The sequence below is a fragment of the Catharus ustulatus genome, chromosome 2 (assembly GCF_009819885.2).
Source record: "Catharus ustulatus isolate bCatUst1 chromosome 2, bCatUst1.pri.v2, whole genome shotgun sequence".
Lineage (NCBI taxonomy): Eukaryota > Metazoa > Chordata > Aves > Passeriformes > Turdidae > Catharus > Catharus ustulatus.
Genome location: NC_046222.1, coordinates 10,837,832 through 10,861,389, shown reverse-complemented (window position 1 = coordinate 10,861,389; position 23,558 = coordinate 10,837,832). Strand labels below are relative to the sequence as shown.

The 23,558-nt window shown below is 37.7% G+C and overlaps 1 protein-coding gene across 1 annotated transcript in view; it reads right to left on the bottom strand.

Annotated features, from left to right (window-relative positions):
* Window positions 1–682: 682 nt before the first annotated feature.
* Window positions 683–23,558, bottom strand: part of LOC117011149 (ubiquitin carboxyl-terminal hydrolase 25-like) — a 36,984-nt gene continuing 14,108 nt past the window's right edge. Inside the window, exons 2-6 of the mRNA XM_033086442.1 lie at window positions 17,161–17,238; window positions 15,959–16,103; window positions 7,021–7,144; window positions 1,302–1,464; window positions 683–691 (exon numbers count right to left, since the gene is read on the bottom strand). Coding sequence (XP_032942333.1) covers window positions 683–691; window positions 1,302–1,464; window positions 7,021–7,144; window positions 15,959–16,103; window positions 17,161–17,238 — 519 coding nt within the window. The remainder of the gene's footprint in view (window positions 692–1,301; window positions 1,465–7,020; window positions 7,145–15,958; window positions 16,104–17,160; window positions 17,239–23,558) is intronic.

Below are 23,558 nucleotides of genomic sequence, written 5' to 3'. Positions count from 1 at the left end.
CCAGGTTCAAAAATACCACACAAAACCATGGCAGCCCTTATGCAACAGCAAGCACACCCAAAGGACCCTTTAGGGTGCAAGAAGTTTGCAGAGATCAAGGAAGACAACATACAAGGAAGGTCCTCTGGGGTTTACCAAACTGCAGTAGATTAAAAAAAACTCTTCCAAGATAAAAGTAGTGGGAGGCTCAGGAGTGTTTTACCAGAGCAGTATCATGCATATTGTTTGTACTCCCTAAAAGCATCCATTTGTGGAAATTGCTAGGCAGAACACTGATCTAAATGGACTCAGCCTGAAGACAGCAGCCATCTTTCAACAGTCACTATGAAGGTAGCAGGATTAGTTTATCTAAAGTGCTTCAGCCTGACAGTAATTTGTTAAAAATAGGTATTAAATATTTTATTTTCTTTCTCTAGAAACCTCAGACTATGAAAAGTTACAATACATTTGTTTCTTTCACACATTTGTTTCTAGTAGACTAAAAATAAATTTCCCACTGTTGTATTGCAATTTCACCCTCAGTTTTCTGTAGGTTAAAATGCTTTTCAGTAGATCTACAGATTATTTACAGAAACATACATCTCTTAAAAGATGGATTCATAAAGTTTATGTACATCAATTATTGATATTAGAACATTAGCTTTCACTAGGCAAGTTGCCATATTTGTACTCATTTCCCTATTCACCCTATCTTAAAAAAAAAAAACAACACACATTGATTGCATTACATAAAACAACCAAAACCAGTTGCAATTCATCCATATCAGACCTTCCCATTCATTTTCTGAAGTTTCCTTCTTTATCATTTATTCCTCCTTTTACTCTACCCAGCTGTAGCACCTGAGTAAGCACTCCATGACTGGAGTATTCATTTCTTCCACCTACCTCCACCATCAGCCACCCCCCTTTCAGTCATTTGCAGGTGCTCCTTTTAATATAAAAGAAGTGGTTGCTCATCTGTAACCCAGTTTTCCCATGTTTTTAGGCATCCACAATTGTCACTGATTTCAGCATGAGCTGCATAAGCCCATGATCTTCAGAGAGTCAACTTCTTGTCTTCAACAACTTCTTAATAAAAACATTTTGAAGCTTTACTTAGATATGCTACCAGTCCTTTCTACACTTCAGGACTTATGGATAGACACATTAAGAGATGCAACAAATAATGTCTAAAGACATCTCATGCAGTGGCCTAAACTTCCCAGGAAAAAAGATAATTTCAAATAATGCACTTAAAATCAGCTGACTCACCTCCCATAGATACAGTGAAGAATGCACACAGCTGACTGAAGAGTGCTTACCTGAATGACAGCACTAAACCAGCACGTGTTGCCAACATTCTTTAATCCCACTGGGCAGTTGTCTTGCCGCTTCCGATCATAAGGGTTTGGAGAGTCACTCCATACCTCTGGATGCGTCCTCTTTAAACTTGCTTTATTTTCTGCAATACTGGCTTCTAGAACTCTTCGGGAACAGAAGGGAGAGAAAAATGTGAGAAAAAAAAAACAACAACCCCAGAAAATAAAATTTAAAAAACCCCACCAAGTAGTAAAATGCATACAGACATTACAATGACATCATTCACTTATTGTTGCTGACAATATATGCAATAACATGTCTTCAAAAATGCTATTTAACTTTTAGCTATGTTACAGCAATTCCATTACCCTTTGGAAAATGGTATTGGTGAGTGCATGAATCTCCTGTAAGAGCTCTAGATACAAGAGCCATGTCTACAAGTCGTCAATTATTTAAGAACCAGATTCAAACAGGATGGACAAATTTTAGGCAGCACTAATAGTACAGTGCTTTCATCCTCAAACACTTTTATTGCTAAGCAAAGCACAAAGTCACCAATCTTTCGTTTACTGACAGAAGCCAAAGCTAGGTAGGCAACTTTCAAAAACAAAGGCAATTTTCTTAGTTTCCATTTTTGCAACTTATGCACTGTGTTAATCACTTTACATGGCAAGTAATTACTTTATGAGCCATAGAAAGACATCTCCCTGCAATTTTTCAAATGCCACCCAACACTTTAATTGCATGCTTCAATGACCACTTTCTTTGCTGGAAACTGTTCCTATGTGATTTATGCTGAATATCCATATTTCACATGACACTAAGATCTGATGGGTGCGAAGCTCTCCAACTCAAGTTTCACTTGATACATTATTTCTGTATCAGCACTTATGCTTAGCCTGGTGACAAAATAGACCTTTTAAGTAATTTGGGGTAGGTATATTCTAAACAGAAAGATGGAGATGGATGCATTGAGGTCAGGCAACAGTGGCTCTAACTCATAAGCCAAGAGTCTGGTGTGTGCACTACTGACACAGTAGTCACTGTCCCCAGCCATCCAATCCAACTCTCAGACAAAAGGCTGAGCAGTGCTCCACCACCAAGCAAGATTTCACAAGCTGCATCACAAGCATCTAGCAGTCTGAGCAGCATGAAGAGCTGTCCTCTCTCAGTTCTAGACTCACTAATCACCAAAGAAAGGCAGGTTTAGGTTGGTCTGTAAAGGGAGCTCCTAAAGGATAAAGTTTGAACGTGTTAGGAGAAAACATAGGAACGGACAGCCCCTCTCCCCATCATCTCTCTGTTTCCTACCTACATTTTAATTCAAGCTATGTTCCTGCCAAAGAATGAAAAGCTATCTTACCAAGAACTATGAAGCATTATATTAATTTACTGCAGATAACTGCTCTGAGGAACATACTAATTTGTCATTGATACTTATTTCGGAAAAAGTACAGTAAAAAAGGCATTCTAAATTTGAGAGACCATTTGATACAAACACCACTTTTGTATCTGTCTCAGGAAGAACCTAAATCTGGTCATTTCCTAAGGATTAATCGATTTAGTTTTTTACACCACCTTATAAACAGCACTGAAAGGACAGGCATATAATCCACTAAGAGTTTCTGTTTGACATCTCTTCAAACACTAACAGGGATGGAACCTTCTCTTTTTTTGTTTCCCCCAGAAGTTCAAGAATATTTCAAGGTATTTCAAGATTCAAGTTCAGAAAAATAAATACTTTCGAACTGAAACTATTCCCTGACCCCATGAGTATTACCATTCATCAGCTTAATTACCACTAAAATTTCTTTTTTGTATTTGAATTTGCGTTTCTTTAGCAGGTAAGGGATTTACTCATCTCTAACTCGACCTGAAATGTGTTCTCATGTCAACTATCTGCTTCTGAAGGCATCATGGTATTTTTTCCGTAATTCTACTTATAACACTATCTGCCCTCAGAAAGTACATGCAATAACTGCACATTCTATGTGCTGAATTCATTTTCAGACCTAATAGCTGTGATGCAGTTAAATCAAAAATGGTAAGTGAAATAAAGTGTAGTGAGCACAATAAATAGGAGCCTAATGATCAGCTCAAAAGCTACATAAATAAATGTATTTACTACCTCAGTGAGGATCTCATAAAATACTCCCTGTCTTACGTTCATAGACTCACAAATCTGGGACATCACCTGGATCAAGAATCTTAACACTGCTTGACAAAACAAGCATCCTTCCAGAGAGTTATTACAAGGGCTTAGCAATTTTGATGACAGAGTTGAAGCCCCACTTGGTGACTCTTGGGGACAACAGCACAGTCTCCAGCACAGAGCCATCAGCTCCATCAGCAGGGTTTGGCATTCTCACAGGACCTACACCTCCAAGGGCTGGAATCCTGTTTGGAGGGAACTGCTGTAGCACAGGTTAGTTAGTGCCAGGCCTGGCATGAGACTTGAAAGCAGTGTTTTATTTCTCTGGAATAAGTTGAGCACAGCCAAGCAGCTTTGCAGAACTGCAGGGGGCTCGCCAAACAAAACAAAATGCCTGGGCAAGGCAAGCCCACCGCACAAAGATTCAATCAAACCACTCTAAGGAAGCCCACGCAACATGCTGCAGAAAAGCCCACTCTGTCAGGTTACTCAGCTAAAAGAGGATGGGAAGGTGTTTGTATTGTGCCATCTTACAGCTGGTATCCAGGAATATATCCCTGACTCTACAACATTGCACAACCCCACCTTGGATCTATACACACAGTGCTTAACCACACTGCAGAGTCCCCAGCCGCTTCTATGGCACTGATTTTTAAAAAAGCCCAGGGGCTGCATCCTTTATGCACTGACAGCATGTACTAATTTTTATATAGGCAGTACCACAGGCACAACACAGGCCAGCTGATTTCTCCTTCCAGTAATATCTCACTGGCTTCCCTAGTGAAGCCCTATTTGGTCAGCTTCAGACTCCTTCAATCCAGTCACAGCAATATAAACAGGAGAAACTTCTTCACAATAGGAAATACACTGATCATGCACATTTCTCTGGGAGATTTAAAGAGGAAACAGGAAAAGACTTTAAATGTACCATGTACAATCTGTGCAGCTTGGACACTAGGACATTTCAGATGCACTCCTCTCAACACCTACACAGTAATCAGATCTGTCCTCATTAGGCATTTTAAAGCAATTACATTCAGGAAGACAAATTCTACGTGCATTACAACACAAATTACACAAGTAAAAAAATTCCATTAATTCTCCCTTGGAAACCCTAACACAAATTAAACTCCAACCACTACAAATATCTTTGAAAAAAATACCCACCACAGTAAAAACTACTTAAATATGCACATGACCTACATTTTAAAAAATAAACATTTCCACAGTTTAAGTTAGCTTATTATTGACCTCCTATTTGATTTCTGCTTCTTGTTTTATCTAAAAAATAGAAAGTAAATAGCTGTAACTTGACTTGTTTACAACCACACTGTTCTACTTTTGCTTTGAGAAGTTCTGCACAGATCCTGCGCTTTCTGTTGGAGTGCCAACATTCTTCTGTGGGGTGTTAACTATGAAGTGGGTGTTTTTTTTTTTGTTCTTTTTTTTTGTTTGCTTTTTTGTAATAAAACCAGTCTGAAGTCCCACCTTAACGAAATTGACTGAATAGTTGGGATCAAGAATTCAAGAATTCTGAACTTCCTATATTTGTTCAATGCTGATATAATTTGCCATCAGCTCAAGGTGCTTCTACTACATTACTGAGTTGATCCAATGTCTCATGCTGCCAAAACCTTCAAGACCCTCATTCTTCTCTGCCTCCATTCACAAGCCAAGTCCCATTCCCTTCCTTGTGTCATGAAATACTATGGATCCTTCAGTGAATATTTTTTATGGCTTTGTGAAATGAATTTGTGCAATAAATGATCCAACAAACTCCCCAGCAAGAATAGAAAAAGTGGTGCCGTGCACCAAGGGGGACATGACTTGAAACAAGCTCTTCATTTGACATTGCACATGTTACTGTGTGCAATTTTGCCATTAGATGCAAGTCCCTATTTCATAAGGCCAACACTTTCTCTACAAATAACCAGATTGTCTAGATGCCTTTGTACATACAGGAAAAAAGGCATCCTTTGTTATTTTCTGCAGCCAGAAAAATATACACTGTAATTTAATGAGAAAGTATTTATAATACTAAGTTATGGGCTAAGCAGATACGACCAAAGAGGAGTTTTCAGTTTCAAAAATGAAAAACAAAGTCTACAGCAAAAATCCTAAATCTTCAAGGCTCCCAAGAACTGAGTGCAACAGAAGTAGTCCAGGCTTAGGCAAATAAAAAGAGGGAGAAAATTTTCCATCTCCAGAAATAGGTCCATCTTAATGCTTAAATCACAACTCTGTAATTACGACAATTCTGCCTTTCAACATGAACACTCAAGAGCTGACCTTCTGAAAAAAAAATTGGACAGAACTGCCACCATCCTCTTGTATATATGCACATACTGAGGCTTTAGAAAAACCATCCCCTTAAATGCTTCTTCCAGTTGTTAATGAGAATATACATCCCTTTCATCTGACCCTTCCCTCCTAAAATATGTCATCTTAAATTCATATAACAGGATTACTTTTTTCACAAATGGTGGGGGGAGGGCAGAAGGGCATGTTTATTCTCACAATTAGCATATTTATTTTTCAAAAGGGGAAAGAAAATTACTGTTGATAAAGTAATACAAATAAAGCAATAAAATATCCATATTCTCAGAAATGGAATTTTCCAATAAGTCATTTAGCCTGTCAAACACAGTGAACTGAGAAAAAGAATTATTGTGGTTAATCTCCCCCATCTAAATTATTTTTTTATAAAATTGGTCTTTTACAAGGAGGAAGTACTTTACTGCCTATCAAGGATCAAATCACTGCCTGTTTCCCTTAGAACAAGGTCAGCCACAAATGAAAAACTCAACATTCCTCCCAAGGCCAGTTACAGATGGAAAAAAAGAAGCAACATCCCTCCCCCAGAACCCTACACCCAGGCTTAGTTCAAGTCCCAGATATTTCATAATTGTATCAACATTACCAAAAAACATATACTGTAAAAAAAGTTATCATAAAATCTTATCAAAAGTTAGCTCAAAGACTCTTATCACACCCAAACCAAGAGAGTTAAGTTTATAAAATTTTAAATCCAGAACTTCACTCAAAGCCTATAAATCTTATTTGTTAAATAGGTTAATAACATTCTTCATCTGCTAAAATGGAGCAGCTGCTCTTAGTATCCTCCAGTCATAATATTAATACCCACTCCCTCAATCTCAGTCTTAGCACAAAGGGAAGAAAATGTTAGTGTAAAAAATGAACACTGCAAAAAACAGGACAAAGTATTTATTAGCTTCTTAATTATATTTTGGTTTTTACCTGGTACACAAGAGAAATTTCTGGGTTTAGGTCCTATTTAAATATGACCACACATCCTCTATCTCCATCCACTTCCTCCATATTTAAAGAAATACATAAATATGAAACATACTATTAAATCCTAGTCCACATAATAGACTATTTTCCAGTGTAGAACATAAAATACATTAAAGCAGCATCCTGAAGCCAGGCATATCAGTAGCACAAGTAAAAGTAAACAAGTTATTATTTGTTAAAATTTTAAAAAAGCAATACAGGCCAATCTCCAACTCTTTAATTTAATTTCTGCTTTATATAAGTTGGTTGTTTACCTGCTAATGGCTTGTTCCTCATCTGTTATTCCAGTCTCCCTGAATGCCCTGTTTGATTCCTCCAAACTCAAGGCAATTGCCCTCTGAAGATCATCTTTATCATCTCCAGTGAGATCAATCACATCTGAAAAGCAAAACTATCTTTCTCAAAATTAAAAGTGAAACAGAATGAAAGGTAAGTCTTACTGTAGAGGAGAGAGCCCACGTGGATTGCTGAGCACCATTCCAGTCCATCCCTCCTGTGCCCTACGCTCTTCCAACCACTAACCCTGCTAACAGCTCCCTTCTGCCTCCAAGCCAGCTAAAAACCTCAGCAGCTCACCCTTGGTACGATGGGCTGTAGTTCTCCTTGCTCCTAATGTTCTTAAGTTTCACAAAGCTATGGACAAATTTAGGAATACATGTTTTCTGAAAGCCTTCTTAAAGCAATACACTTCAATGCATTACTTCAGCTACTGAGATCAGTTGCTTTGGGGAACACATGATGAGGAAGACCTTAGTTAAAAAGGATACCTTAACTGAGCATAGTTGATTTTTCCTCCTCATGAAGGAATGTAATGAAGTTTTCCCAATGCAGCCCCAAATTCTACAAGTATTTCTGTACCCTGGTGAGCCAAATACTTTCACACAGTTTCATAACAAGTGGGAGAGTTCCTTACTCAACCTAATTATTTTCTATCCTGTTTGCGCATTCCTTTTCTAACATATTTAAATTTTATTTCATGTACTGAAAGTATTCCATCTCAACATGAAAAAAACAAGTACTAGAAACAAAATAAGGATCCATACTTGGATACATGGGGAATACTGGATGGACTACTGATTGAAAACAACTCTACTTCTGCCTTCTACCAACTCTTATTATACAAAGGATCAAAGACTGACAGCCCCAAAAAATTTCCTTATTTCCTGAGGCAACAACACCACCTCTGCTCCCAGTTCAGATGGGAACCTACTACATACCACAACACAAATCATGCTCCCATCAGGCATAGAGCCAAGCTTTCAGAGCAGCTAGAGCCTGGCTAGCTAGAATGTCTGTTGTTGCTTCAAAAAAGTCGAGGTCACTGGTTATCACCATTTCAAGGGGCAGAAGTCTCATTTTCCAAGTCAGACAGAACGAAAGGGGAAGTGCAAAAGGGACTTTTGCATGAAATATCAGACAGACATGCACATGGAGCATGGGTTGGTTTGAGTCTTCCTCTTCCAAGGCAAAGTTTACCAAAGAGTTATGAAAGGGACTTGTCTCCAGCCTGGGGGTTGGCCACTAGAAGCTGAAAGGTTCTGGGAGAGAGAATACAGATTTGAAACGGGCAATTGCTCACAAAGAGAGACAAGAGGTTTGACAGCATTTCTCCTTCCACAGGCCAAGCCAATTACTCCAAAGAGCTTGTCTATCTATTCTGACTCTTTTCTCCTGCATGGGCCGCCACTGTAGAAATCGCAGCTTCCCCTATTCCCCTGAGCTTTCTTTTTGGGGATGTTTCTCATTGGATCAGAACAAAACGCTAAACAGTATACAAAAATCATTGCCATAATCATGCATGAACAGAAAACAGGATGCCGTCCTTGCAAAACAGAAACAAGAAATAAGTTGTAAAGAAACTTTTCTGGTAACATCAGCATCTTCAAAACCTAGTTTTAAACTCAGCTCTGTTTTCTCCAAATCATCGTTGAACTTCTATTTTATTTAGTGGGCCTTTAAAGGGAGCACTCTTACCTGCAGAGTACACTGGGCAATCTGTCATGAACTAGAAGTATGGAAAAACATTATTGTTATAAAAGCAGCACTTCCTAATTTTATTCTTACGCCTTCTACAGTCAGCTCAGATCTTCCAGCATAACAGAAGGGTACTTCAACTCAGATGCCTGAAATTCTCCTTCAGATGTACTAAAGAAATTACAACCACCACCTGCAGAAGCTGAGAAGTTTTGATAAATATGCTGCTGTGCTAAGAACATCATTTGGGTGAAAAAACCATTTCAGCCTGGGTGACATGCAAACCTGGCTACAGCCTGAGAGCATAAGGAGACTAGAGAGGTCAACAGAGAGGAGAGGATCCTCTCACCACACACACACTACCTATTATGCTCTAAAATATGGTGCTTGTGTTGTATTTTCTGCACATTCACAAGGAGTTACACACAGCACCATCTTTCCCTGAAGCAAAGCTGTGTTTATCAATGTAGGAATAATGGTCACAACCCAGCAGCCACACATGCTGATGGACAAGTATGGGATTGCTCTGGTCACTTCCTTAAAGAGAGAAACGTTCCTTAAGCAAGTCTCTAGTCAGGAAAGAGTGATGACATTTTTATAAGGCAATAAAGAAAGCTAGATTAAGAAGTCAGTTTCTCTGTATGGGGACTATTTTCTAGAAAAGAACTCAATGTGGGTGAAAATGATGCATTTAACAAAACTTCCCCTGTTATACAAAAATCTATTTGGATCACTCCAACTCACACTTCCATTAAAATATTCAATTTCTTTGAGACTCCCTAGCTCTCTAACTTTCACCAATCTATACCACCACCTTATATGTTCAGAAGTTCATAACCATTCATATTACCAGCAATTACATAATTTTAGTATTAAACCCCCAAATATTTTACTTCTGTTCTCTTTCCAAAAGCAAGCAGAAGTAAGAAATTTGGGGTTTTAATATTCAAATTAATGACAGGCCAAAAGAGTTTGTTCTGGCAAGAGTTCTGGAGCAGACATCCTAGGATTCTCTTAGGATTGCTCCTGCTCTGCATGAAAAAAAGACAATAGAGTGAAGACATGCTGCCAGGTATCACCACTACATGCGAGTGGCGCAATCGATTCATGTCACAGAGGGTTTACCTAGCATAATTTATGTCAAAAAAATGCATTTATAAATATCAGCTCACCCATGGTAACCTAGCTCACACAAGCCTTTAGTTCATAGCAAATGTAAAATAAAAATGGTTTTGACATTTAAGCTAATGTATTTATAGCTGACACAGTAATTCATTAAGCTGCAACACCTCACGTACAACTTGAATCCTAAATAAGATCATAAAGAAGACTTCAGTAGAAGTCATAAAAGAAGGGTAAGTCTGAGACTAAACTCTTCACCCTAAAAAGCAAAAATAAATAGATATATTTAATATTACCTTCTTGCCACATTCTGCATGCCTGTCAGATGGCATACATTACACAAGTGTGCATATAATACATTAAATTCATAGGGGTTTTTTTCCTCATTTTTGTTTTAAAATGTCTTCATGTTTATAAATTCTTGCCTGGGGATGTTAAGGTTACAGTTATTAGTAGTAAAACTCATGAAATTGAGCTGTGAAGTTTCCTATCTGATCAACACATTTGTGTTTTAAGAATGAGTTTGGAGAAAAACAAAAAAGATTACTTTTACTCAAAGTTTTATCAGACACACGAGTTTTTTCTGTGATAGGCTGAAGGATGTATTTCATAAAGGTGTAAGATAATGCACTTGTCCAAATTTAGTTACCTGACTTTAATTTACACATGCCAGTTTTGTAATACTCCTCTCATTTAGCCCACAGAACACTTCAGTTCTCATTGACTCATCCTCTTAAAGGTACTCATTACGTAATGTCAAATAGCCTTAGAAAATGTAAATTTCTTAACCAGGCCATGACTAGTAAATAAAGTTTGCTTATGAAAAAATTCTCCATGAGCAAAGAAAGTTCTCATCAACACAGTCAGCTTAGTGCATGTTTTTATTCAACAAAAATTATCATTCACAATTAATCATCTGCTAAGAAATGTATTCTTGGTTTACAACATCATTATTATATAATAATGTGCCCTTCTGATACATAAGATTCAGAGAGTTTGACATTGTTTGCAATTCTACAAAACAATTTTAAGTTGTATATTGAAATCTGGGACAAATATACTAATGTATGTATAACAAATGCACACACTATATCTATCCATCCCCATAAATCTTCCTTTAAAAAAAAAAAACAACTTATTAATCTGTTTACTTAGGAAGTTTCTATCATCATTTAAATAAATGGTTCTTACTTGGTTATTGCCTAGGTCATTAAAATAATTACTGTGTTTTGACTTGGTACTTATACAAGGAGGAGGCAGAGAGTGGGATCTTCAAACTTAAGTAGGCTGGGAAACTCAGCATGAGGGACAGATCAGAAGTAGCAATTGAACTCAGGGACAGGCAATAAACATCCACAGTGATGCAAGAACTGGAACAAGGAGAGAAAAAATGAAGGGCAACCCTGATGGGTTCAACAGAGTAGCGCAATGAAAATCCAGCAGCTACATTCCAATTTCAACACTTCAACAATAGAGAAATTTTTAATGGAGTTGATTCTACATCCTACATGCTGTCACCTATTCTGTGCTGTTAAATTCACTGTGGTGTCTCAGGCTCTAACATGAAGATTAAAGGAATTTAGGTGGTTGTATATGCCAATTTTGGTTAAAACTGTTTGGGGGCAGAACCCAGCACTCCTGCAGCAATTCAGCCAACTCAAACTGCTGTACTGGTACTGTACTTGTAAATATTGGCCACCACTATCCCACAGATTCCTCATCTCAGCTGTATTTACAACATCCTACAATTATAACACCTTAAACCAACGAGTCTCACACTGATGGGGAAGGAGAGAGGTAATCATGGCACAAAGCAACAAGTGAATCTGTAAGATAAAAAGAGGACCTCAAGGTACAAGACTCGTGACATATTGAAGCAGGGATTTTGACATACCAAGTTGGCAAAACTCCCAGGAACCTGGATGGAGATGACACAAATAATCCTTGAAATAAAGAAATGTGATGAAGACACATAGTGATGGCTGAGTTAGGCAAGGTGACAGAAGAAGCCGCTGTAAAACTCTACTCACAGAAACAATAAATGAACAGCTAGAGAATGAGGACTGCCTAGGACTAGTGCCAAGAAGGATCCAGGAGCTACAGCCGACTCATGTTCAATCTGCAATTCACATCATCCCAGCACTGAAGAAAATAGGAAGTGTTACACTTCTGTCAGAGTACTACGTGGGTATTTATAGATTCACCTATTTTTCTTAAGAACTATGCTGATGTCTTCATTATTGTTTCGAGTGCCACAGCTCAGAAAAAAAAGCATACTAAAGAAGGCCTAGATGGGAAGGAAAAAAAAAGACAATAGGTATAGGAAATGCATTCAAATACTTGAAAGGAATTTAGGTTGTTTTGTTTAGATCTGAGAGAAGTCCTGAACACTGTCTTCAAGCACACAACGCTTCATCTGAGATAAAAGGAATGAAGTGCACTATAATTTCAACAGGAGTAAAGGACTTAACCCAAAGTAAAAGAGATTTAGGTAAGACACTAGGAATCCAAAAGTAGGGACGGTGAAGCTCCAGAAGAAATTACCCTATAAGCTTTCCAGAGTCTCTAGAATGGAACAGTAAGAAATGTTTTTAAACACTGCTTCAGAAGGATTTAGGTACCACTGAGTCTAAACTTTTCCTCACAGAAAAGGGCTGAGTGACTTCTGAAACATATGCAAAAGCTCAAAGTAAGAACAGGAATACATTAAAAGCCCAAAGCTGTGAAGTCTTACAATCCCCAAATTGCTGTGTGTGGCATTTCATAGTTACACTGTAACGTGCCCTTATAAAAGGCTTGAAATCTTTTGTTATGGCTATGGAATGTGCAACTGCAAAGACTAATAACTCAGTTTTAATGAAAAATAACTGAGTTTTCAAAAGAAGGGAAGGAGAGAATTTGTCCTGACAGCTGTTTCATTGGAACACAATTTCCAAAATACATCTCTTCACTCTGTTCTTTCCTTTAACCCTGGTTTCTTCAAGTTCCTTCAATCATAAGAAGAAAACGAATACATTCTTAGCAATCCAACTGTTCTGTTGTGCAGCCATAGATGAAAATACACAAAATTACATCAAATGGGAACAAAAAGGTTTCTAGAGGAGTAAATAAAGTGAAAATCTTTGGAAGCACTACCATACCTCTATTTCTTTAAATACAATGCCTAGGATTTCCTCTACCAAGTGGAATGTTAAAATTACCTTAGACTAAAAGGTGTGCATCTGTACATTGCAGGCCTAATGCTTAAGCACTTTCTCCTCACAGAGTGGAAGAAGGAAAAAAAATGTTAAAAACACCTTTTTAAAAGGATCAGATTAAGCTTGCATCACTGTTGATGTGAAAATACATTTGCAGGTGCTTGCACATGCCATTTTGAACAGATAAAAAGGCAAGCATCAGAGTAACGCTGATTTGTGCAAGTCAGTCTTTGTTTAACAGATGGAGCAGAGTTAATAAAAACCTATCTTTTGTTACAGCTGCTGAAATGCTGCATTTGGTAGTAAGACAAACCAGGTTTCCTTATACCTTCTACCATCCAGGATGCAACTCCCAAACCACATATGATCACTGTCACTTTTGGAAGAGCCAGTGCACCATTCTGGCTGTTACGGTACACATCAACATTTTCATTTTACCCCTTAACTAAGCAGCTGTGTCAAAGAAATGTAGTCAGCCAAGCTCACAGAACACATCTGACATATCTTTGTGCAAGGAACACATTCAGTGGCCTTTGTAAATGGCTGGAGGTTTTCTGTGGCATGAAAGACAGCTCTGGTATTTATCTGTGACTCTCATTCCCAGTTTGGATACTTGGCAGGACCTCAAAGCTCAGTGACTCTTAACATCCCAAGTTCCACATGCACAGAGGTAGTTAAGCATTGAGGAACAGCAAGGGTGAGTAATAGTCAATTCATGTAATTATACCTATGTGGGATAATAAAGGGAGTCAAATTTGAGAGACAAGATCCTGTCAGCAACTTAGCATAGCCACTGAGAACTGCTAGTAAGTGTTCTTCTGCCTAAGGGAGTGCTGATGGTCAAAGCCATCTGCTGAAGGTTTTCCATCCTGTGCCCACCCTTCCATTCTCTCCTCACAAGTCACTCTCTTTCACACTCCCTTATGTGACAGTGCTTACTAACAGAGGGCTCTGAGTCTTGGCCTTTTTGGGCACTGCATTTTTTAAATCTAGAATCCGAATAATTACAGGCAAGCACATACAAGGAAAGTGTGGTTTCTTCCCAATGCATTCACTACATTTCTACAGGAGCCTGGGGGGTTTCATGATTTAGGTTTAGGCTTTTGTTCTGCTGTAGGTACTCAGTTCTTGCTTTGTAAGTCCTCCAGCATGCTGAAAAGTTAGCAAAGATGCCATTATCTCATCATGTGTTTTCACTCAAATTAAAACAGAAAAGACTGGCCAAGTTTGTTGCCAGTGAGGACCGGACCAGCTGCTAAAGTTGCTAAAAAAATAAAAAATTAAATCTACTTTTCCTCAGCAGTTGGTGATTCTTGATCACTGACTTGTTGTGCAGTATAACTGTAAGGAATCTGCCTTTAGCCCTTCAGAAAAGAGAACAGAATCCTGAATTCACCTTGGATGTACAGCTCAAGACCTACTCTTCTCAGTTTGACCATCTGCCATGGATAATATGGGCTCCTGCAGGTTTGATTCATATCCCTTGTCACTTTATTTCTTCAGTAAGGTTGTACAGCACAGTAAGTGACAGCAAAACTAAATACTAAATAAATTAATGGGATTGCTATTAAATCTAATTAAACACAACTCCAAGAGAATCCAGCTTACTATTCCACTACCATAGTAGGTGAGTTTGTTCTTAATAGCCTTCATTTTCTCAAAGGCAATTTTCTGACAATGAAATTAAACATATGGGGAAGGTTATGTGTGTTTTCTTTCCAAAGGAGAGAAAAGAAAAACACACAAAAAACCCCACACCACCACTTAGTACATGGTAACACAACTACCTATAATGCACTCAGGACACTTTATACAGGGTTGCTAATAATATCAAGGATTTAAATGCAGTTTTCAGATCAGATATGCTGAGAATAAACCCATCTCTAGTTTTGAAAAGTTTTAAAAAGTTCATGTGAAGGTTCTACAGACAAAAATAATTGCACAATTGATAAGGAATCTAACTAAACTTCTTTACATTGAAAACCACCAGAGAAAATAAAAGGGGAAAGAAATCCTACTGCAGAAGGCACTAAATAATTCTACTTGTTTAATAAAATCTACGTGGTTATGCTACATATGTGGTCAAAGAACTGATATATAATTAAAATATTCTCATTTGCATTGCAAAGTATGTAAAGTAACTACAGCATTAAGAAACTCAGATTTTACAACTATCACTCCCACTACAAAACTTCTTTTGACTTTTATTTCTATTTTATTTCCTATATTTATTTGCAGAACACATTCATTTTTTTCTCCCCATAAAGATGGCTATAAATAGAAGCAGATGATTAGAACCTGCAAGACCTAGAGAAATGCAGGTTGTGGAACCTCCTATATCAACTAAATGAAATTGTTTAAAATCAGTTATATTTCATACTAATTTCATATATAAAATACCTACTCCTTCAGTACAAAATTCACACTTAACCTCCCATTTCTCCCTTTGGGAAAGTCATTCCTGTCAGGGAGAAGCTACTCTTAATATGCTAAAGCTTATATTCTTAAGACGAACAGTGACAGCTCTTCTCAATTTTGTTTTGACAGAGGAGTACCCAGCTTTTGCCTTAAATTATTCACTGCATGACCCCAAAATAAAACCTGTAATATGGGGGAGAAATAAAGGAAAACAAAACACAGAAAGCCCAGTTATACATCCTTTGATCAGTACTATACATAGGTAAAGGTAACCTAAAGGTTGCTCAAATTAAAAAAAAAACAACAAAAAACAAAAAACATAAAACAACAACAAAAAAAACCTCATAGAAATAAGAAAAGAGAGAATACAGAATCTAAGAATTGATAAGTAAGAATTATCTGCAGATTAACAGTTATGTTACAGGCACGGTTTTATTTACCATGCTTTTAAACGAACTTATGAAAAGAAAAAAATACCTACTGGTGTCTGCCTGGCTGCCCACGCTGATGTATCTGTCATTCCCAGGAAGGGCTGTTTGGTAGTAAGTTGCCTCCTCTAGCTGGGGAACCTTGGCATTCTTTGCAGTGAGAAAAGCCACAGCCAACTCCAGATTACCATTGCTGTCCTTTAAACATAAAAAAATACCCAAGAAGTGAGAGTCCCCTCACCCTTGATTAGCAACTTCAAATCAATAGCTATTGTACTGTCAGGTAAAATACTGACTGAAAAGAAAGTTTGCAAACTGGACATAATTCTGCATATTTCACTATTTTTAACCAAAATAAAAGATAAAACTTCTTAGGAAAAAAAATTGTTTTGTGGAGTTTCACTTAATTCAGGAAAGAAAAAAAACATCTTGTAGCGTAGGTCAACCTCTCAACAAACATGACAAGCACATTCACTGGAGTAAAACTTCAAAAGGAGTCAGATGAATTCTTCTGAAAATATAGTTTCATTTTTAAAGCCAAAGATCCTGGCTTTTGAAAAGCAGTTGTGCAAATGACTTATGCTTACACAAAAATAGGTAGTTGTTGTTGACATACATTTTGATTTAAATTACTAAATCCTCATTTACCATGTATAAATGGCAAAAAAAAAAATCTGCTTGAGGGAGACAATGTTTAAAATTTTTACATATATTATTTATACAGAAACAGAATATAGAGATCTGCATTTTGCTCCTTGCATCAAAGAACTCTTCTGTGCTGTGAAATAAATTACAATGCTTGAAAAAACATTGAAACAATACCAACTTAGCAAAGGTTGGCAAGTTCAAGCAGAGTTCTTCATTCTACACAGTGAGCAAGGCCCGTACGTGATAGAAAACAGCCACACCTTGACAAGAAAACACCACTTTGTTCCTCAGGAGCTGACCCTCTGCAGTAGCACCAATGTATCCCAAAACAATTCATACAAAGGTTAAAGGCAATTCATAACATTTCTGTCTTTTCATTTTTGACACTTGATTCATTTTTACATCAGTACCAAAAGAGAACAAGATTACTTGTAAAGTGAACAAACCATCATTATTAGCTTTTCTTTCTCCCTGAAATAAAATCAAGCTGGGAAGGGAGCAAGGAAGGGAGGGGAAGAAAGAAGAGAAGGACAGGAGTAAGAAAGGGTGGGATTTATGGCTTTCACAGGAAGTTAAGATGCATTCAGCTACAAGTCAGTTATCTTACCTTCAGTGCCTGTTGTAGTACCTGGATGTCATTGATACCGGTGATCTCCCTCAGCTGATTTAAAAATGTTTGCTGGTGCTAAAATAAAAACAGATCATAGAAATAAGATTAGAGCCAAATAACAGCAAAACTAATTCCTAACAGAGTACACTACTCCACAAACATTAAAGGCATCTCCATATGAGGTTTATGCACCACAAAAGGGTAGAACGTTCATTACTCGAATTTGTCTTAGTTTCTGCAATTTGGGCACTTTTAATTGCCAAATGTAAGGATTTTGCATTTTGGTGGGTTTGTTTGGTTTTGAATTTTTTTAAAAAAAAAATGAGTAAGTTTATGTAACATGAGTTTAAGAAGACTATATAAAGCCACAATTGGTTCTTCTAAACAAATAAAACACCACAGCTTTGGTGTCCAAAAGCAGCAGTGGAAATAGCTGACTGAACTCCCACCAAAACCAACTTCTTTAACTCTCAGTTATTCTCAACCCCATTATTACCTTAATATAAATAATTCCTAGTCATTCCAACCACAAAACCAAGAAATTCAACTTTGCTGATCACTGAGGTACTTTAAGAGAAATACTATAAAAATTCCAAACAAAACAAGTTTCTTGATACTGAAACAGAAGTTTAGGAATCCATCCAAACTGCTTTCCTAGACCAGATGAATCAAAATCACTTAAGTCAGCACCCATAACTAAGTTTAAGCAACATTTGGTATTAGAAAAAGAAGAGGTTCTGGGTCTCTTAAATATTCACTCCATAAGAATGTTCAGGCTTGGTTTTATTTAAATAAAAATCTGGTTCCACCCCTGTTTAAAGCCAACAGATGATTCACTCTGCTCATCCTCAGCTGTCTCATCACAGAAGCAAAAATCAGACACTAAGCTGAGACAATCCTTGAACTCCTGTTAACCATTAAAAGCATCTTAACCATGAAAACCATGAAAATACAAGAGCACTGACCATTGTTCCATAATAACAAATGGGATGGGAAATGGAGAAAAAACATTTGCAATTTTTTTTCTTTTTTATTCTTTGCCCACCACATCCTGAACTCAAAACCATAATTTCATCCATGAAAGACAACTTTTTGTAAAGTACAGGGTTTTGTTTGCATGACAAAAACATATTTCCTATCGGGAACAAATAAACATTCTCCTGCTACTCTCCAAATTCATTTTAAAATAGCAGCTATAATTGTCTTGCAGCTACTTCTAAAATACGTACTTTAAACTGAATTATCTAGAATCAAATATTCAAATACCCTTATTCTTCCCTTATCACTGCTTTGTATAGAGGAGGAAATTAAGATCTGCATGAATGCTGAATTCCCCAGTGAGAAATTAACCTGGCAGGCACTACTTCATGCCCTAATAAATTGAAATAGAAGGCGTATAGTTCAGGATGTTTATGAATTACATACACAATCTTCCTTTCATTTATGATCCTAAGAGACACTGCTAACAATCCAATTTGCCTCTTTCTTTTTTCTTTTCCTTTTAAAAACCCCTTCTGTTGGCACAAGAAAAGTGAAGTGATGCAGGAAAACGAACTCCCACTCTATCCTGATCCCTCATCCCCTGATTTGTTTATTCTGTGCATTTCATAGCACTGTACAAAGCCACAACTTGCTTCCCTTATAAAGTTGCTTTCCTGCCCCTAAGTCTGGCAAAATCAAAGAACTGAAATAGAGTATTTGGGAAAAAATATTTTCAACAGCATTAAAACTGGCAGTAGCAGTTCAAGGGCATGGAAATAAAGTGGATTTCTTTTTTGTTCACCATCATGTTGATGGCAAATAAAACCAGAAAATAGTTTCACTATGAATTATTATAACAACAAGTTATAACAGATTTCTGTATCTTCCACAATATATACAACACTTGAAAAGGCTGATTGGAGGATATTCATCGTTTACAGAGACTGGGAAAAGACAGAAGAGACAGTTTATCAACAAACAATCTCTTAGCAGTTCAAAATATTGGCTGTTAATTTATGAGCACAGCTGTGACTTATAAACTTAGACATCTGTAGTTTCTGCCCACATTTCAGTACTCCAGTGTAAAAGCTGCGTTTCAAGGCTCCCTCCCACGGACATACACATTTAAAGATCAGACCTGGACCCAGAGATGCTTCCTTCTCATCAAGAGATGATTTAAGTATCTAAGTATACTTGTTCTCAGGACCAAGAGGTTGAGGTATGCAGCTCCAGAATTTCTAACTGGTAATTAAAAGAACACATGGGGAATCCGTAAGGATCATTGTTACAAGTGACAGGAATTAAGAGGAAAATTAACAGCTTTGAATACCTGAAATGGAGCTTTGGGGCATTTGCCTGGTTTAGACAATACTGTTTCTTCAGCTAAATGTGGACAAGTTGCCACTATTTCTAATTGATTTATTTCAAATCACACAAGTTAAAGAATGGATACATTCCCTTTCTAGAAGGAGTGCAATTGAAATTTCCACCTGATCCACATGTTCTTTTAATACTTGCTAATAGACTACCAGATGTTCAGAAACAATTGTAAAACTGCATAAGGCAGCTAAAAACTCTGACTTCTCTTCCACAAATTTACCATCTGCCCTCATCCCACAAATCTGATGCAACTACAACCATCATCTTCACTGTGCAGTGACCTTTTCTGCAACGGATGTTCAACTTTTCATTATTCTCCTTCACTGTTATAATGACATATGTTATCACCCATGAAACTGTATTAACAAGTAATTCTATTTCTTTTCATTACAAGTGACAGAGCAGGCAACTATCAAACCCTCTCCTCATTCACTATCAGAGGATGAGATTCAATTTTCTGTTTGCCTTTTTTTCTACTTGAGTCACTTATGAAACAATTGCAACCATATTTAGAGAGCTTATATTACTTAATCCTGATGTGACTTTAGTGCATCTGTACTAATTTGCAAAGTAAAAATGGCTAAATTTTATTTATTTTGAATAATATTCCTTTAGCTCTGGTTATTGTGGCATACAGGAAACTTATGTTGCTATTACCCATGAATGAAGCTTGTGCAACTGTCAAACAGTTAAGTGTCTTCTGTATGACGGGAAGTAGAAAAAGAAATACAATAATACAACTTCTGTATATAAAGCAAGCCACCCTCCTTACTCTTATTAATGCTCATTCTGATTACATTTACCCTAAAAGCTCAAGAAGCTTGGGCTAACAAGCTGAAGTGACTGTAGCATATAGACTATCAAACGTCAAAAACACATAAATATTAAACAATTATAATAATGAATCACTCTCAGCAAAAATACCCAAAAGTGTTCACCCTATGCTAAAACAAAGATAAAAAATGAAGAAGGCAGCAGACAAGTGTCTGAAGTACCAATGCATGCTCATGAAATCAGGTCAGTGAGGGAAGTTTCAGATCACAATTATCACTTCTAACATAAAAAGCAGCGTATTTTTTCAATGCAGCTCTCTCCTGATTCCCTATTTTTCCAACCTTGCCTCAGCAAATTCTGAATTATTACTCACTGTACTTCAATTTATTAAGCAGCCTCTTTTCATATGGAGACACAAACCAAATATTCCATTCTTTCCAATCTGCCTTTACCCACTTCTGTTTGCCATCCTATCCTCAAATTTACATGATTGGGTATGTATCTTTTCTCTAGCAGAGATCCTCCCGTTTAGTGAGTCAAGACTCCAGGAATATCTGCAGTGTTAGCACATATGTGCACACATGTCACACACACACCCATCTCCATGGAGCCTGAACAGCATTTGACTCAGCTGTAAGAAGCCCCAGGACCTGATCTCAGACACCAGACTGTGCTGGTACAGCTGCTGCAGGGTACCCCAAGTCCTTGGCCACACAAAGGAGATGGTTCACTGATGCTATGGCTGCCCTGCGATCCAGCTGTTCACAGCCCTCAGTCCCACCACATCACTTCCCTGGGGCTTTCATGCACAAGCTATTCCCAGCCTTTCCCTTTCCTCTGGCTCCCTGAAGTATGCACTCTGTATCTTCAGGCTTTCAGCTCTTGGAAGGTTTTAACTAACAGGAAATTCTCCCATTTTCCTGGATGGAAGCCGAATTTGTGTATTAGGAATGCATGCCCTTATTTCCAAGTCTCTCCTTTTTCAGCCATCCTCCCTTGTTCTCAGGAAATGCCCAATTAAGATTATCTGGTTTATAGTCTCACACAATAGCATATTCAGTAGTTGTGCCAGCACCAGTGAAGCAGAAAAGGATCTGCACCACTATCAGCTTAGGGAGATACTGTGCCCAAATTAGTTCCACAACAGTACTGTAAACTCTGATAACTTCCTACAATCAAAGTAAAAAGCTAAATGATACAAATGCTTTTTTTGAACAAGGCAAATCTCATAAACTGACTAATACTGAATTACAGTGAAGATAAATTTTGAGGGAAATTTAGCCACCTTTTGATCTATTTTGTCCTCTCTGTAGCTTCTGAAGAAGTATGTACACTTTGGCTTTATTCATGGCAGCATCCAAATATTTGTATTTGCAACACAAACACTTAAAAACTCAGAAGATAAAACAATCCTTTTCCATTTCCAAGCACAGATAAAGTTGTATGTTCAGGAACAAATGAGATGATCCAACCATTAGCAGGAGAAAACAGGATCTATGGCCTCACTACACAGCTCACATTTCAACAGTACATAATGAAAGTGCACTTGGGGTACCAAGCTGATTAGAAGTATGGAACACGTCTCCTGTGGGGAAAGGCTGAGAGAATTGGGATTGTTCAGCCTTGAACAGAGATGGTTTAAGGGTGACTTGCAGCTTTCACCCCATGACAGCAGCCTACAAGAAATGGAGAGAGATTATTTACAAGGGCCTGGAGTGACAGGACAAGGGGCAATGGCTTCAAACTGAGAGCACATTTAGATTGTGTATCAAGAAAAAATTCTTTACTGTGAGGGTGGTGAGGCACTGGAACAGGTTGCCCTGGGAGGTTGTGGGTACCCCATCCCAGAAGGGTTCAAGGACAGGCTGCTGGATGGAGCTCTGCACACCCTGGTCTAGTGCAAGGTGTCACTGCTCATGGCAGGGAGGTTGGAATGAGATGATCTGTACGGAGCCTTGCAACCCAGGCCATGATTCTCATTCCTGAGGATGAATACTTTTTATTAGAGACAGAAAGAAAGAGGAGATGCAAATGATGAGAATGGCATCATGACTCAGGTCCTCCATGCAAATCTGACTTCCTTCACTTTCTAGTGCAACACTGATTTATAAGACCTATTTATTGGAGGAAAAACCAAATGACACAGCACAAGTATTTCATATTAAAGACAATTCAAATGAAGCCTGAGCTGCAGAGGACCTGCTAATGGCATTGTTTGCAGACAAGTAGCTAATAAGCTGGTTTTCTCATATGAAGCTGCCGTAATGAGAAGAACACTGAGAGCTTAGATGAATGTAATCCTCTACAAACAGGCTTTAAGTTTCTGCTACAAACAAACAAACAGAAATAGTTTAACATACAAAGGACAAGCATGCTAAAGACCCTCATTACTACTGTGAATATAATTTTCTGCCACATTAATCATATCTCTCAGGAATAGCTAAAAGGCCCACAGACACTGCTGTACATTACAGCTTCCAGCAACGGAGATACATTAACCATTTTCTAAATATGCTGTTGGTCAAGTTCCAAATAGGCAAACAAAAACTAACTCCTTCCATGAAAATATTGAGTTGAAACACAGGGAAAACGTGCAGTCAGCTCCAGAAGGCTTTGCTTTTCCCAGCTCTGTCCTCAAGATTTTTCTCTGTGTGTGTGCAGAATAAATGTATTTATAAAAATCTATAAACTAGAAAGTGGTTATATGTACACATATATTTTTAAAGCACTATTTTGCTAGTGCAAAGACCAAGTTAAATCTCTGCACCAGCTCTAAGGTGTTCCTTAAAGCACAACAGAATTAGGCTCCCTTGCCCAGCATCTGCTAACTGGGTTTCCTTTTGTTCAGGTATGAAAAGAGAAACCTCTTACATGACATTGCATCCTCGAAGAAAGTAGGTAGAGATATATTTTTATACACACTCTAACGCAAAATGCACCTCATTTTGGTTCAGATAAAAATCACCTGTGGAGAGCAAAGGACATGCACAAAGACAGCAGATTTTCAGTCTGGGACTGCTCTGCACAGGTTGCCAAAATCTGACAATTACAGCAGCAGCTTGCACAAAGTGCAACTGGACTGAGAGCAAAAAGTTACTTCAAGGAGCAAAAGGACACGGTGTATGGCAGAACTTCCAGCCAACCACAGCCCAGCCCAAATAAAACTTAAAGGGGGAAAAGGCTTGAGTGCACTACTTAAGTGTGTATGCTCCTCTCTCAAAAATTAAATTAAGGATTCTACTTAATCATAGCTTTATGTA